Here is a 15,818-nt window from a genome sequence, read left to right on the forward strand (position 1 = left end):
CCACCCTGCGCCACCTGCGCCACCCTGCGCCACCCTACGCCACCCTGCACCACCCTGCGCCACCCTGCGCCACCCTGCACCACCCTGCACCACCCTGCGTCACCCTGCACCACCCTGCACCACCCTGCGTCACCCTGCGTCACCCTGCCCCACCCTGCACCACCCTGCCCCACCCTGCCCCACCCTACGCCACCCTATGCAACTCTATATAAAGGATGACAGACTTCGCCCTTTTTACCTCTGATGAGTTACGCCTTAGTAACGTAACTGGTCAGGTATCATACTAAGTGGACAATATGGTTCCCTACACAACACGGACACACGTTAGTGGCTTTTTCCCAGTCATTTTGTATTTATGAATATTTTAGTCAACCGAGGTAAATTCATCTCGGGTTGATTAACTGTTGTGGTCACATTCGGTCCAGAGAAGTGCTAGATCCAGAGTCAACATTTTACTTTTTCAGCTTCTCAAGAACGTCAGGACATAGGGTCAAAGAATACTTGGAAGATGGTCTCCACAGTTTGTTCAATTGAATGACCTTGACAAATGTGATAAAACCTTTAAAGGACTTTTCAATAACCAAGAGGCTCAGAGTCATGATATAGAGGCATGCCTGGATAATAGACTTAATTTTTTTTTTAGAATTGCATGTCCTTGATGTTCCGTTAAGGTTACAGGGGTCAAATGTGTTAAATTCTCAATTAAAAGCAAAATATCAGTTATCAGTATGTATTTCAGAATACAGGTGACTGTTAAGGCCCATGGGCCTCTTGTTAGTAATAGATCAGATATAAGTAAAATAATAAATATAAAAGTGCAGCTGTTTCTTCCTTTACTGACTCAGTGTCTGAGTGATGCTGAAGGTAAAAATTGTAGAAATCGAGAAAGGTATTCAGGAAAATTAAAAATAATCATAAAATAGTTGTTTAAAGACAGAAAGGGAGATTCATAATTTTGAAGACCATCATTTAAACAGTGTTGTAATCTTTGAATATTGGAAAATTTAAAAAAGGTTATGAAATTTTAAACAATAAAATGTTGGAATTTAATGTGATTTTTTTTATGTCCATATGCATTTTTAACTCACAATCAACCATTTAAAGTAAAAAATACTTTGTATGATTTTTTTTTTCTACAAGTAACTTATTATCTCCCTTTCTAAAGCAAATTACTGCCCTTTTCATTGTAAATTAACACCGTATATGATGTTCATGACTTTCCTTTTTAATGCTAATTACCTCACTTTTTTAAGCTAATTATCACCCTTTGTGCTGCTTATTACCTCCCTTTTTATGTTCATTATCTCCCTTTGTGATGTTAGCTACCTCCCTTTATGATGTATATTACTTCCCTTCATGCTTATTACCTCCCTTTGTGATGCTTATTACCTCCCTTTTCATGCTAATTACCACGTTTTGTGATGATAAAAACCTTCCTTTTTTTAAAGGCTCACTACCTCCCTTTATAATGCTTGTTACCATCTTTTTATGATGATTATTACCTCCCTTTGTGATAATTACCCCCTTTTGTGATGCTTATTACCTCCCTTTGTAATGCTTTTTCCCACTCTTTGTGACGCTTATTACCACCATTTGTGATGCTTATTTCCTCCCTTTATGATGCTAATTACCATCCTGGTTTTGATGCTTATTACCTTTTTGATGCTAATGATCTCCCTTTTTCATGTGTTTTGACAGCCTCTTGCTAAAATCATTGGCGTTGCGGTGGACACTACGGACAATGTGCTGTTCTGGTCAGACATTAGCGCTGATCATCGCGGCTTGTACACAGCAGATCTTGAGGGACAGGATGCCCGTCTGCTCATTGCAGGTTTGTATTAGAGTGTTGTTAACATAAGTTAGAGAAAACAATTGTCAGCTAATATAACCAAGATTGTCAGGCATGTCGTCTGCTAATATTATTAACTTTTAAAAGTTTGCAAGACTGACTGTCAATCTGCTGACCAAAATTTTAATAGTAACAGAGAACTTTACCTTCCTGACCTTCAACTCTAATGAAAACATAAACCACTCATTGGTCAGAGGTGGAAAATGTAACCTTCAATTGTTGATCAGAAATTTGTTAAAGAAATTTGATATATTAAATTGTCATTAAATGGTATACTGTGTAATGCGTATAATTTGCATGAAGTTCGGATCAAATATGAAACATGTATGTTGTGTAGTAAAATTGAAAAATCGTGATTTTTTTTAATGCCCCCACCCTGAAATGGGGGGGTCATATATTGTAACCTGTGTCCGCCCCATCCTGTCCCGTCCCCTCCAATTCTGCTGGTGCGATCCTCTAACTGAACTGTGTTTCGGGGTGGCAGATGGGGCATTTATATGTCTTAAAAGACATTTTCTCGTTTCCAAAGTTGGACATGTCTTAAGTGGACTTGATGAAACCTTGATGAAAGATCTTAGTTAAGAAGACTTTCAATTATTGATATAGCCATTAGAATGCTGATATTTAGCTTGGAAGTTTTCTAGGTGGCCAATTATTGATTAATGGTGAGCAGTCAAATATATAATAAATGGATTTTTCTTCAATCCTAAAAATTCATTTTAAAAATGTTGAACAAAAATTTTTAATTTTGCATTTACCGTAATTTTTGCGAAAGCTGGAGTGGCCGAGGGATATCTGTTCTGCAAATAATATTGATTTTCGAAAATGGAAATAAAATTGCATAAAATACTTGAGATGTATTAATAACTTGATTGGAGGAGTAAGAATTAATTTGAAGGAAATATTAATTGGACATTTATAAGATTTTAATTGTTGATTGCAGATATACAGGAAGTCAATGGACTGACCCTTGACTGGGCATCCAATCATATTTACTGGACGGACGCCAAACGAAGGACGCTGGAGATAGCCAATTACGATGGTAGCGGTAGGAAAATCCTTGTGTCCCTTACAAGCAATGAGGAGCCAAGAGGCATTGTAGTGGACCCAATACTAGGGTAAGTAAAAAGGCTTCATCAGGGTCACAGGGATGCTTGTCTTTCCCCCAGAGTCATATTGATGCAAGACATCTTGGTTCTGTGTTGCTGGTAAAGACTGGAACTTCTTTGTAGTCATGGTTTAGAAGAAGTTTGATGTTATACAATCTCATTACCTACCCAATGTCATTGATTCTCGTTTACCTCACCTTTAAGTCTGGTGAGGAATAACAATAAGTTGAAAACCGAGACCACATCTTGACAGATAACATATTACACAAATGAAGTCTGTGCCGGAATAACTAGGTTCCTACATGGCTGTGCATATTTGGTGTGACGATTTACCCACATGAAGAGTTCGTTCTTGTATAATGCCTGACAAAAGTGAATTACGACTTGAGATGGATGCTTCTTACAACACCATGGCCATGTTCTGTCGCAATATCACATTACTGCAGGACATTTCCGCTGTGGTTTTTGTCTAGTGATGAAAAATATGTCTGCTTTTCCCTTTGATGACCATCAAGTTCTTGGCAGTAGAGAGGTGATTATCTGTTCTTTCCGACGACATAACCATAAATGTACAATACAATGCTTAGAAACACAATCAAAGTACTGAAAGTACTGTAGCGCTAAAACTTATGTAATGTTGTTTTTCACAAAGGAAGCTATTTAGTGATGAGGGTTCATTAAGATTTGATGTTGGTTTTTATTTTCATTTTACTATAGCAATGTAGAGTTATTTAATACATGGTGGACTTTCATCTCAGGCCGATATTGTGCAGTTATCCATTCAGTTGAAGCATCAATTTCTGTTTCATGCATAAACACTGACATGCACACAGTCATAAATTGCCTTTTCAAACATGTTTACTGTACGTTTCTTATGATTATAAAAATCATTCCATGAATCGTTCTCACTTTGTTGAATTGATATGCTGCCGAAACAAACACGTTCCAAATCGAGCTTTCAAGATTTCCTCGTAGACATCTTTTAAGTGTACGCTGAACGATTTTTAGGTCAACTGAACCAAAAGGTCTATGCCATCGCCATTTTGTCTGCTGTTGTGCATCTTGCTTGAATAAATATGAACAGATTTTGCTGAAACTGCATATGCAGCCTTATATCAATAAGATCTCAGCCAAGTTCGAAAATGGGTTCAATTCAATGTAATTAATTATTTTGTAATTTATTGGTGTAGTTTTATTATCATTGGACCTTGTGAACACGATAACTTGAGTAAATATGAACGGCTTTTCATGAATCATTGTATGAAGCCTTATATCATTAAGACCAAAAATGAGTTTGATAATCAGGCCAATTCAGCAGTAACTAACATAGTAAAGGTTCTTTGCAGTTTTATTGCCAATCGACCTGTGAACATGACAACTTGAGTAAATATGAACGGATTTTCATGAAACATTTGCAGCCGTATATCAATAACATTTTAGACAAGTTACAAGCTATGGTCCTTTGTAGTTTTATTGCCATTTGACCTTGTGAACTTACTGACTTGAGTTAATATGATTGGATTTTGATGAAATTTTGTATGTAGTTTTATATAATTAAGAGGTTGAATGGGACGCGTCAGCAATGTGACTGTTTCGGTGAAATTAACGGACAGAGTTGTGGCCCTTTGTAGTTGTATAACCATTGGACCTTATTAATTGTGTCAACTTTGGTAAATATGAAAGGATTTTGATGAAATTTGGTATGGTGTGAGCTTTATATCAACAAGTTCTTGAACAGTTTCCCCATTGGGACTGATCTCATCGTAATAGTTATGGTCCTTTGCAGTTTGGGTCAAAGGTCATGATATTTGAGAAGTAGCATGCTGGGATAAAGGACTACCAGGTTAATCCAAATTCATTACCTTGGCTTCCTTTCAATGTCATAATTCTAAGGATTAAAAATATAAATATCTTAAATCTTGGTTCAAAAGCAAAAACCATCCATCAGTATATAAATCAGAACTCAGCTTGATTACCGATATATTATAAGGCCCTTGGGCCTCTTGCTGATATTTAAACTGCCAATTTGTTCACTTCAACATTAGTTTATCGAAAAACTGCATCTGAAACTGTCTTCTCTATACCAAGATATAAGCTGTCAAAACTGGCTTTTTTTCTTGTCTGTCAATAGCGAGTCAGCGTTAATAAAGGCTGGTTGTCACCATAGATAGTACCAACCTGTGACATTTCTCAAATGTGACAGTCACAGTATTGCAAGAAATATAATTAAGGCCTAGATCTGCAGTTTTCTGTTGTTTTAGTTTGAATATTGGTAGTTGACATTAGGTTGTTTTGTGTTAACTCAGAACAGATTTATTGTGAATAATTTCAACATTTTTTTTTGTAAATATGGGCATTAGAGAGACCTGTAGGAACATTAAGGCTTAATAATAGATAACAGCTTCGAACAAAGAGATTATCTGATGTTGCCATTTCTGTTTAGTCCATATATAATATCAGAACCTCTCTTACATAAAAAACATCAAAATTTATTTTCCATGTAGACATTATGGTAATTTTAATGTATCAGAATGGAACTTGATCTCAGGTATACATGTTAAAAACAAATTATGTCTGATATTCATACACCTTGGACGTGTTTTTGGACCCCCAAGAAACGCATTTGCTGGAGGTATTCAATAGAGTTGTCTGACTGTGTCCATGCGACTCCTGTTTCCAAAGTTTGAAATCTAAAATCCATTTAAGATAACTTCACGAAACCTGGTACAGGCATTATAATATTGGCCTATGTTTCTTCATTATTGATTATTAGTAGGAAAGTGTACTTAATGAAAACAATATCTAAAGCATATATTGGCCGAAATGTTTTAATTATAAATCACTAATAGGAAAATGTACTCAATGAAAACAATATTTAAAGCATATTTCAGTAATCAAAACAAATATTACTTTCTTATATGTGAATGCAACCATAGGTATCCCTTATATGAAGTAATACATGTTCAAAACAGGAGCTGGGATGCAGAGAAGAAATGCTTGTATGATACAGTAAATCTCTCAAAAGGGATGCCATTAGCAGCTAAAACCAAGGTCTGAGCTCTGAAAGCTAATTGATGGTACATTCAAATGATCACATCTTTATTGCCAAGAAATGAAGGTCGATGTGTGACCTTGTACATTTCTTTAAAATTTTCTATGTGAAAAAATATGTTCTATGGTACGTGTGAAAGCGTTGATTAGAAATGGACAAATTTTCCACATTGATACAAAGAAATGGATTCTAGCAGAAGCTGAGAAGTTTAACAGCTGTAATTGCCTCCAATGTCATGTACAGGGAGACGAATCTTATCTACTGCAAATGTAAAGAAACGCTGAAAAACAACATGGGTTATTTTCGTGTCTTTTATACATTTATCCTGTACCATGACAACATGGAAAAAGCCTCCCAGTCAGTGATTAGTTGGACTCATCTGTCATCTGAAAGCTTTTGTCAGCCAGGGACATACAGGACTCCATTTACGTACACTGGTTTTGATTTCAATTGTATTTGAAAGGATCATGTTTCATTACGACTCAGAACTTTAGAACAGGCTTGCCGTATACTGTTTCGGGAAACTTAATGAAGTGATATCTATACATTATATGTACATGATCTTTAAGTGTTAATGGTTTCTGAGCTAGGACAGATTGTGTCTTAATTAATATAGAAAATAGAGGGAGAGGGCGGTTCCATATTTTAGACTTGAAAGGTTCAGACACTGAAAGTGAGTTAGACTAGCAGTGATAAGTTTGTCCATACTGTATACAGGAGAAAATGGTGTTCCGTTATTGTTATATTCTGACAGTGAAACTGTGTACAGAGGAATCCACTTAATTGCATAACAGTAATTTGCATAATCCTCTGAATGATATGCAAACAATTCTCAGGTCCCGATTTTTTCCTTCTAAATGTCCTTGTATTTTAACTCTGCTGATTTGTATATGAAAATTCTGAAAATATGTATATTTTTTGTGGGTGCATGATTTTCACGAAATGTATACTGATCTTTGTTTCTATAAAATATGATTTCACTTTAAAACTGACCATTAATTAATTTTGATCACGTTTCGATTGACTGGTTATATGTCGGCATGCACGTCGAAAAATAAAGTTTAGTCCTGATCCAGTCCATATCAGAAGACGCCTATCCCTATTACAGAATGATTATTAATTAAGACATTTAAAAAGCATATTTATTATTGAAATTATTTTATTTGGTATCACCATACATGTTGTTTGTTCTGCATTAATTGGGAAACCATACTTTTACTATCACCACCATGATCCGATTGTTTTTACTCGGCATATTGCTTCATGGGGTCATCGACAACTCAACAGGAGTGAGGTGGCATGCTTTAAGTGTTAATGACTGACGACAGTTGTATGGGATGCATGTTAGGAAGTTGTTTTAATGTTTTTGAATTGTACATTTGTTTTAAATTCTTAATAAAGTAAAGATTTTGTACTTTTACTGATGTGGTTATGTATAACTATATAACACGTACTCGGTACTGCTCTACGCATATTTTTTTTGCGGCTATTGCCGCCATTTTCAAACACAAACATTTAACATCAATACTGGTATTGTAATTAAGGCTGAGTTGTGTGAAGCCTTAAATAATTCTTATTCCAGTAATGAACTTTTATCTACAAACAGTGTTAATTAGACTTTTAGGAATATTTACTTACTGAACGTGAATGTCTTCAACAAATGCAGATCAACATGTGTATCAGTATCAGCAAAGTGAAGATGAAAACAAAGCAATTCATTCTAAATCACATTTAAAGAAATTCATCGTTAAATCATATAATAAAAACACATTAATTCTTGCAAAATTATTTTTTTAATTAACTTTTAGCTACAAATGATCAATATATGTAACTAGTGCACATTTCCTTCCATATTTAGGGGCCGCGTTGGCCGCGTGGTTAAGGTGTCCCGACACTTTATCACTAGCCCTCCACCTCTGGGTTGCGAGTTCGAAACCTACGTGGGGCAGTTTCCAGGTACTGCCTGTAGGCCGGTGGTTTTTCTCCGGGTACTCCGGCTTTCCTCCACCTCCAAAACATGACACGTCCTTAAATGACCCTGGCTGTTAATAGGACGTTAAACAAAAACAAATCAAATCCTTCCATATCTACTGGGCGATGCATATGTGTCTTAAGAAAGAGCAAAACTCCAACTCCGCCTATTTGCATACTCCGCTTATTTGCATATTTTCACCTGGAAAAAAGCATATATGCAAATAAGTGGATTCCTCTGTATACCAAACAATATGTTAGACTTTAACTGGTTATGTACATAAACATAGCATTGCAATTGAGTTGAGAGGGTTTACCGGTTCCTAGATCAGTTTTATCCTTTAACAAGAACATATATGTTTCTGCAGTGAGGTTATGTAATAACTTCTAGCCCTAGTTTAGACATTCAAGAATCCTAACCCAAAGCTTGAGATTTTTATTCTCCCATACCATAATTAACAGTGCTGTATGTTGGATGATTAAAGTCTTGCCCATTGGAAGCTCAAATAATTAAAGGTGACTACACATTCCTATAATGAGCTTACCAGGTGTACCTGAGCTTGTTGTCCTGGTTTTGGTTTGGTTTGTTTTTGTTTAGCGTCCTATTAACAGCCAGGGTCATTTAAGGACGTGCCAGGTTTTGGAGGTGGAGGAAAGCCGGAGTACCCGGAGAAAAACCACCGGCCTATAATCAGTACCTGGCAACTGCCCCACGTAGGTTTCGAACTCGCAACCCAGAAGTGGAGGTCTAGTGATAAAGTGTCGGGACACCTTAACCACTCGGCCACCGCGGCCCCATTGTTGTCCTATTGCCTTAAATTTGATGAAAAGAAATTCATAATCATCAATCAAGAAATCATTTTTATTATAAAAAGATGAAAAATACATTTCCGACAGCTAGAGTACAGATGAACATTTTCAGCTTTTTCAGAATATTATCATAACGGGTAACATAAGTGTAAATGTAAAAAAAAATTCCCAGTAAGCAAATTACAAAAACCAATGTTTCAGTCCTTTCACAAGTTAACATCCACTGCTGCATTAGGCAACAGAGATAGCATTGGTAGATCTCTTTCTTTAAACTCAGACGCCAGCTGTGCTGTTAAATTTGGTCTTCCATCAGGTCTGCTAGAGGAAACAATTGGATTGCTCACCTTGACATACAGTTCAGACAGAAAAACTCTGTAGTTTTAATATCAATCAGCTGGTAGCCTCCATTCGGTTTTTCTTCGTTATTCTAACTAAATAAATCACTGCTTTCGTATACGAATGTTTATCTGTGTAATTTCCACTTCATCAAGATTGAAAACCAGGAATCATTTGATTGATGTGAAATTGAAACGTACAGTTGTATATTTACGCACAAATTGACTGAAAAGCATTAGAATTAATCCAAATTGTGACCGGATTTGTGTTCGCTATAAAGAACTTCTTAATGGGACAGGACTCGGCAGGCAGACCAGACAATATGTGCAACTCCCAAGGTCTAGCACGTGCCGCGTAGACAGATTATACTTTACCCAACATAAACAACAATTGTCAGTAGACAAATTAGATTCGTGGTCCATGTATATTTTACAATTCTCCTGTTTAAAAACTGCTCACCATGAGATGCATTAACGGACAGTCTCCGCGTCGGGGAGAATTTTATCAAATCACAGCATGGAGTTCTTATTCAGTCATTAAAAAAAGTTTGTGATTGTCATAAAAAATGGAAGTATTACTTTCAGTGTCTAGATCGAGGGTTTATTTGAGAATCTTCCATCGTAACTCTTCTCATGGTACCGTGAAATTTTCAAGTATGCTTGTACAAGATTTTATAATGAATTACTAATAAGGTTTTGTCTTGCAACTATTGGAAGGAAAGAGGGTTTTCATAAAAACTACAAAAAAAAAAAAAAAACAGAAATAAAAAGTTTGTGAAAATAAATGAATTGACTTGGGAAACCCACGTTACCCAAAGGCAGAGTCTGAGTTGGAGGATTCAGGATATTCCTTGTTCGATCTCCAGATCTTGGTGGAGGAGGGGGAGTCAGGGTGGAAATTGATGGCTTAATTAAGTCCTGATAATCAAATTACATGTTATGTCCAGTTACCTACAGCAAACCATACTAGGGAGTGAGGATCTACCCAACCAATCGCTTCAATTATGTCTTTGAATATTATATCGAAATGGAGTGCAACTATGAAGATTCATTTTGTGTCAATGGATCGATCCAAAACAGCCGGGTTGTGATGATTGAGTTGTCATTTAGGGAACTACTTGTATATAGAGATTTGCCCATTACATATTATATATGATTATTGGTGTCCTATAAAATCTTTGTCCCAATAGAATGCTCCCCCTGGTAATTATTTCAACGCCTTAAACACGTACCATATAAGTTGTTTACCTTAAAAGGCATAAAAATTTTCGACTGCTTTGCTGTTCATTTCCAAAGCTGAATTCCTTCAGGTCCGTCACAGCTAGTAGACACTTAAAAATTATTACCAGAAAATAGATTTATATATGTAGGTATGTGCATTATCAACTCTATAGCCTAAGGTTTCTGTCTCGGCTGCAGAGCACTTCAGAGGCTTGTGAAGAGTGTGGAAGCTGATTTAGTACCCCATTGTATATATAGAGAACCGTTAATACTGGTGTAAATCTTAGAAATGTCAGTATTCAATATGTACAGGAGGTATACAAACTCTGTAACAGTCACGGAAGCAGGAGACGTTATCATCTTATAATGGCAGTTTGTACATATAAACCTATTAATGGCCAACTGTCATCATCACTGTAAAATCGCTCATTTCACAGGACATGGAGACATTGCTGCGTCTACAGCAAATATTGATTGATTTATTCATCTCCAAGTATATTTTATGATGGATTTTATGTGGATTTTTTTTTTCTTTGTCCCTATACAGTTATCTATAAAATAGCATTTTATCTTTCTGTAGACTAGACAGTTTTCCTAGATCTGAAGGTTTTTTTTCATGTGTCTCCATCGAACCTCAGAACTGAAGCTATAAGCTTTAACTTCTGAAGAATATTAAAGACCAATTTTCTTCGGCAATAGTTTACAAAATATCACAAAATGTAAGTACATATATTTAATTTCATCAATACGTTGAGCTTCATAAAATAGGGCTAATTTCTATTGCAGAAATTTTCAGAACAGGATTTACTGATATATGTTACAATAATTTAGACCAAACATCTCAAAATGAATATTTCAGAAAAAAAACTCTATAGCAGAATTTCAGAACATCAAGTCTAGCAAGGAATTGTTTCAGAACAAAACTTCAAAAGTAGAATGTATAACAATGGGTTGATTTGTCAGCAGACTTTTTAGCCCACCATCATCAGATGGTGGGCTATTCAAATCGCCCTTCGTCCGTGGTCCGTGGTCCGTCCATCCGTAAACAATTCTTGTTATCGCTAATCCTCAGAAAGTAATGAAGGGATCTTTCTCAAATTTCATATGTAGGTTTCCCTTGGTGCCTAGTTGTGCATATTGTATTTTGAGACCAATCGGAAAACAACATGGCCGACAGGCAGCCATCTTGGATTTTGACAATTGAAGTTTGTTATCGCTATTTCTCAGAAAGTACTGAAGGGATCTTTCTCAAATTTCATATGTAGGTTCCCCTTGGTGTCTAGTTTTGCATATTGCATTTTGAGACCAATCGGAAAACAACATGGCCGACAGGCAGCCATCTTGGATTTTGACAATTGAAGTTTGTTATTGCTATTTCTCAGAAAGTACTGAAGGGATCTTTCTCAAATTTCATATGTAGGTTCCTCTTGGTTTCTAGTTATGCATATTGCATTTTGAGGCCAATCGGAAAACAACATGGCCGACAGGCAGCCATCTTGGATTTTGACAATTGAAGTTTGTTATCGCTATTTCTCAGGAAGTACTGAAGGGATCTTTCTCAAATTTCATATGTAGGTTCCCCTCAGTGCCTAGTTTTGCATATTGGGACCAATCGGAAAACAGCATATGGCCGACAGACAGCCATTATCGCTAAATCTTAAATTTTATATATAGGTTCCCCTTGTTTGAAAAGTACTAGCTATAGAGGGCTGTTTATGAATTTACACAGATGAGTAAGACTTAGAGGAAGGGAAAAGTAGAGAAAAGATCAATCTGACATGGAACCTTTGAAGATCATTCAATGGTGGGCGCCAAGATCCCTCTGGGATCTCTTGTTCAGAAATGGAATTTATAAGTAAATTTAGAACAATTTCCTTAATTGCAACAGAAGAAAAGGATTTCAGAAGTAGAATGTTTTAGAAAAGGATTTCAGAAGTAGAATGTTTCAGAAAAGGATTTCAGAAATAGAATGTTAATTCAGAAAAGGATTTAAGAAGTAGAATGTTTCGGAAAAGGATTTCAGAAATAGAATGTTAATTCAGAAAAGGATTTCAGAAGTAGAATGTTTCAGAACAAAATGACTAATATAACATTTTAAACAGAATTGTTATAAAAATAGAATGTTTCAGAACTGAATATCTTTCATGAAATATTTCTGTTGCAGAAAAATTTAGGAAAATCACAAATTTACACATTACAGAGTTCTCCAAAATAGTTTTCTGCTTTGTAGGGGACATATCAGGAAAAGGGTTTCGCCACAAAATATTTCTGGATAAAAGATAGAATAACAAACATATTGTTTAAAATAAAATTTTCAGTCAGTCAGTCTGCATAAAAATCCTTTTAGAAATTATTCCTTGAAGTAGTCTATTGATCCAGCATTGTCACGTATGATTTTCTTCATACAAATCCTAAATATGCCAACTATTTCAGGTATTTTTGTAAACTTTATTTATTTCACAACAATTTTGAAGCAAGTTGAAGCAACTTATATTGATCACTGTTGTTGGCCTGGATAGAAGCCTGTAAGGGGTCTTAATTTGGGAGGGTGCATGGTTTGGTTTGGTTTGTTTTGTTTAACGTCTTATTAACAGCCAGGGTCATTTAAGGACGTGCCAGGTTTTGGAGGTGGAGGAAAGCCGGAGTACCCGAAAAAAACAACACTGGCCTACGTTCAGTACCTGGCAACTGCTCCACGTAGGTTTCGAACTTGCAACCCAGAGGTGGAGGGCTAGTGATAAAGTGTCTGGACACCTTAACCACTCGGCCACTGCGGCCTCACTGGGAGGGTGGAGTACCTAGAAAAAAACACATGGTCAGGCAGGTGACCCTGTACCTTTTCAGTTCTGATCCGGAAATCCAACCCCAGCCACCTAAATGAAAGGCAAGCGTGTTAATTATCACTAGCTGTGCCACCCGACTTACCCAGTGTCATTGTTTTATGTCGCTTCATCAGTTATGATCCAGACTATCTCGTTAACTCACCTGCCTGATGTAGTACCTAGCCAAGAATGAAATACCAGTGATTATCTATCATCATTATTTCATAAACCTTAAATGTGTTATCAGCTGCTGCAGCCTTATAGAAGTCGTCAACAGTTGATAGGCCACAACGTTAACGGCTCACCTTTAATATTGCTGTTAATTCAAACTGGTAAAAAACAATTTCTGGTACGTTGGCCTTTGTTTCAAATTACTTTGATGAAGAGGTAAAAGTGAAACTGATCAAAGATGCTGTTTTGTTGACAGAAGAACCTTACGTCCACATTAATGTTTTAAGATTATTACAGTTTATGCTCAGTTTCTCAAAAAGAACATGGTATATGTTTGAATCATATAAGGCAGCAGACAGATATTTAGCTTGACTCTGAAATCCTTAAAACTTGTCATAAAAATACTTGCAGGGAAAACCATCATGAAAAATATGTCAGTCTTGAAAATAAACTGTTTATTAGTTCTAAAGCTGTTTTAAGGCTTTAGATAAACTATTAGTTTGTTAGATACAAGTGATGCTCATGATCATTATAAGTTCTATCAATAGTATATTGTGAGATGACCTTTGAAGTTTTCTGACATTATGAATTAACATTTGAAGTTTTCTGACATAATGAATTAACATTTGAAGTTTTCTGACATAATGAATTAACATTTCAAGTTTTCTAACATTATGAATTAACATTTGAAGTTTTCTGACATAATGAATTAACATTTCAAGTTTTCTGACATTATGAATTAACATTTGAAGTTTTCTAACATTATGAATTAACATTTGAAGTTTTCTGACATAATGAATTAACATTTGAAGTTTTCTGACATTATGAATTAACATTTGAAGTTTTCTGACATTATGAATTAACATTTGAAGTTTTCTGACATTATGAATTAACATTTGAAGTTTTCTGACATTATGAGTTAACATTTGAAGTTTTCTGACATTATGAATTAACATTTGAAGTTTTCTGACATGAATTAACATTTGAAGTTTTCTGACATAATAATGAATACATCTGAATTTACTTTGATGGTTGTGTATTTATATAGGAAACATACATATCTAGGTGTGATATGGCCTTTAAAGTTCAGATACCGTATTTGACCTAATAAGGGCGCCTGCCCTAATAAGGGCGCCCCTACCTTTTTTCAAGGAAATAAATCTTTGACTGAGTGTCAAAATGGTGTTCAAAAGTAATAATTCATGTGTAATATTTTGCTACTTTATGTGTTCAATTTTCTTCCGCAAATTAAGTAACTGGAACACATGTTTTCGCCACATTTTGTGTATTCCTACAGGCTACAGATGACATGTCAGTGCAAAGAGCACCCAAAACTAAACACACATACAAATAATAACTTACCATCTTTATTTGAAGGTAAAGTAAAGACTTCATTCTTGTTGATAAATAACTTTTGTTCAGAACAAAAAGCTAGTAAAAGACATTGTAAATCAATTATTATGTCAAAGAAAACGATGTCTGATATGATCTGGGAAGTCACCTGTTTCTATAAATAGAACACAAAAGAGTTCCATTTGAACATAAATGGTGGAACACACGTTCTCTGGTCTAAAGATCAGCTGGCATGGTTTACAAGTTTACAGAAGTATTCAAGTGGTGTTAAAGCTTAATATATGATAATGATTAGATATCTTCATCTGGAATATTTTTATGACTGAATATTTTACCGTTTCCACAACCTTGGGTATTCTGCTATAAGGTATAGTCTGTTTCATAAAACTTCAGAATAACTTATCTTAATAAGGGCGCCCCCACTGTCAATTACCCGCGCCCTGCGCCCTTATTAGGTCAAATACGGTATTTGTATATAATATTAATTGAGACACCCCTTCTCTGGGAACTTTTGAGAGAGCCTTATATTGGAAAGTTGAGGTTCCAATTGAGATAGCCTTATATTGGAACATTGAGGTTCCAATTGAGACGGCCTTATATTGGAACATTGAGGTACTAATTGAGATGGCCTTATAATGGAACATTGAGGTTCTAATTGAGATGGCCTTATCTTGGAACATTGAGGTACTAATTGAGACGGCCTTATAATGGAACATTGAGGTACTAATTGAGACGGCCTTATAATGGAACATTGAGGTACTAATTGAGACGGCCTTATAATGGAACATTGAGGTACTAATTGAGACGACCTTATCTTGGATTATTGAGGTACTAATTGAGACGGCCTTATAATGGAACATTGAGGTTCTAATTGAGATGGCCTTATAATGGAACATTGAGGTACTAATTGAGACGGCCTTATAATGGAACATTGAGGTACTAATTGAGATGGCCTTATAATGGAACATTGAGGTACTAATTGAGACGGCCTTATAATGGAACATTGAGGTTCTAATTGAGACGGCCTTATAATGGAACATTGAGGTTCTAATTGAGAATTAAGACTTTATAATGGAACATTGAGGTTCTAATTGAGATGGCCTTATATTGGAACATTGAGGTTCT

General features: G+C 35.7%; 1 protein-coding gene across 1 annotated transcript in view; it reads left to right on the top strand.

Annotated features, from left to right (window-relative positions):
- The window catches only part of LOC117337813 (low-density lipoprotein receptor-related protein 4-like), a 170,870-nt gene that overhangs the window by 67,506 nt on the left and 87,546 nt on the right, over positions 1 to 15,818 (top strand). The window contains exons 3-4 of the mRNA XM_033898935.1: positions 1,699 to 1,831; positions 2,793 to 2,967. Of these exons, the coding sequence (XP_033754826.1) occupies positions 1,699 to 1,831; positions 2,793 to 2,967 (308 nt within the window). The remainder of the gene's footprint in view (positions 1 to 1,698; positions 1,832 to 2,792; positions 2,968 to 15,818) is intronic.

This window comes from Pecten maximus, chromosome 11 (genome assembly GCF_902652985.1).
Source record: "Pecten maximus chromosome 11, xPecMax1.1, whole genome shotgun sequence".
In the NCBI taxonomy this organism is placed as follows: domain Eukaryota; kingdom Metazoa; phylum Mollusca; class Bivalvia; order Pectinida; family Pectinidae; genus Pecten; species Pecten maximus.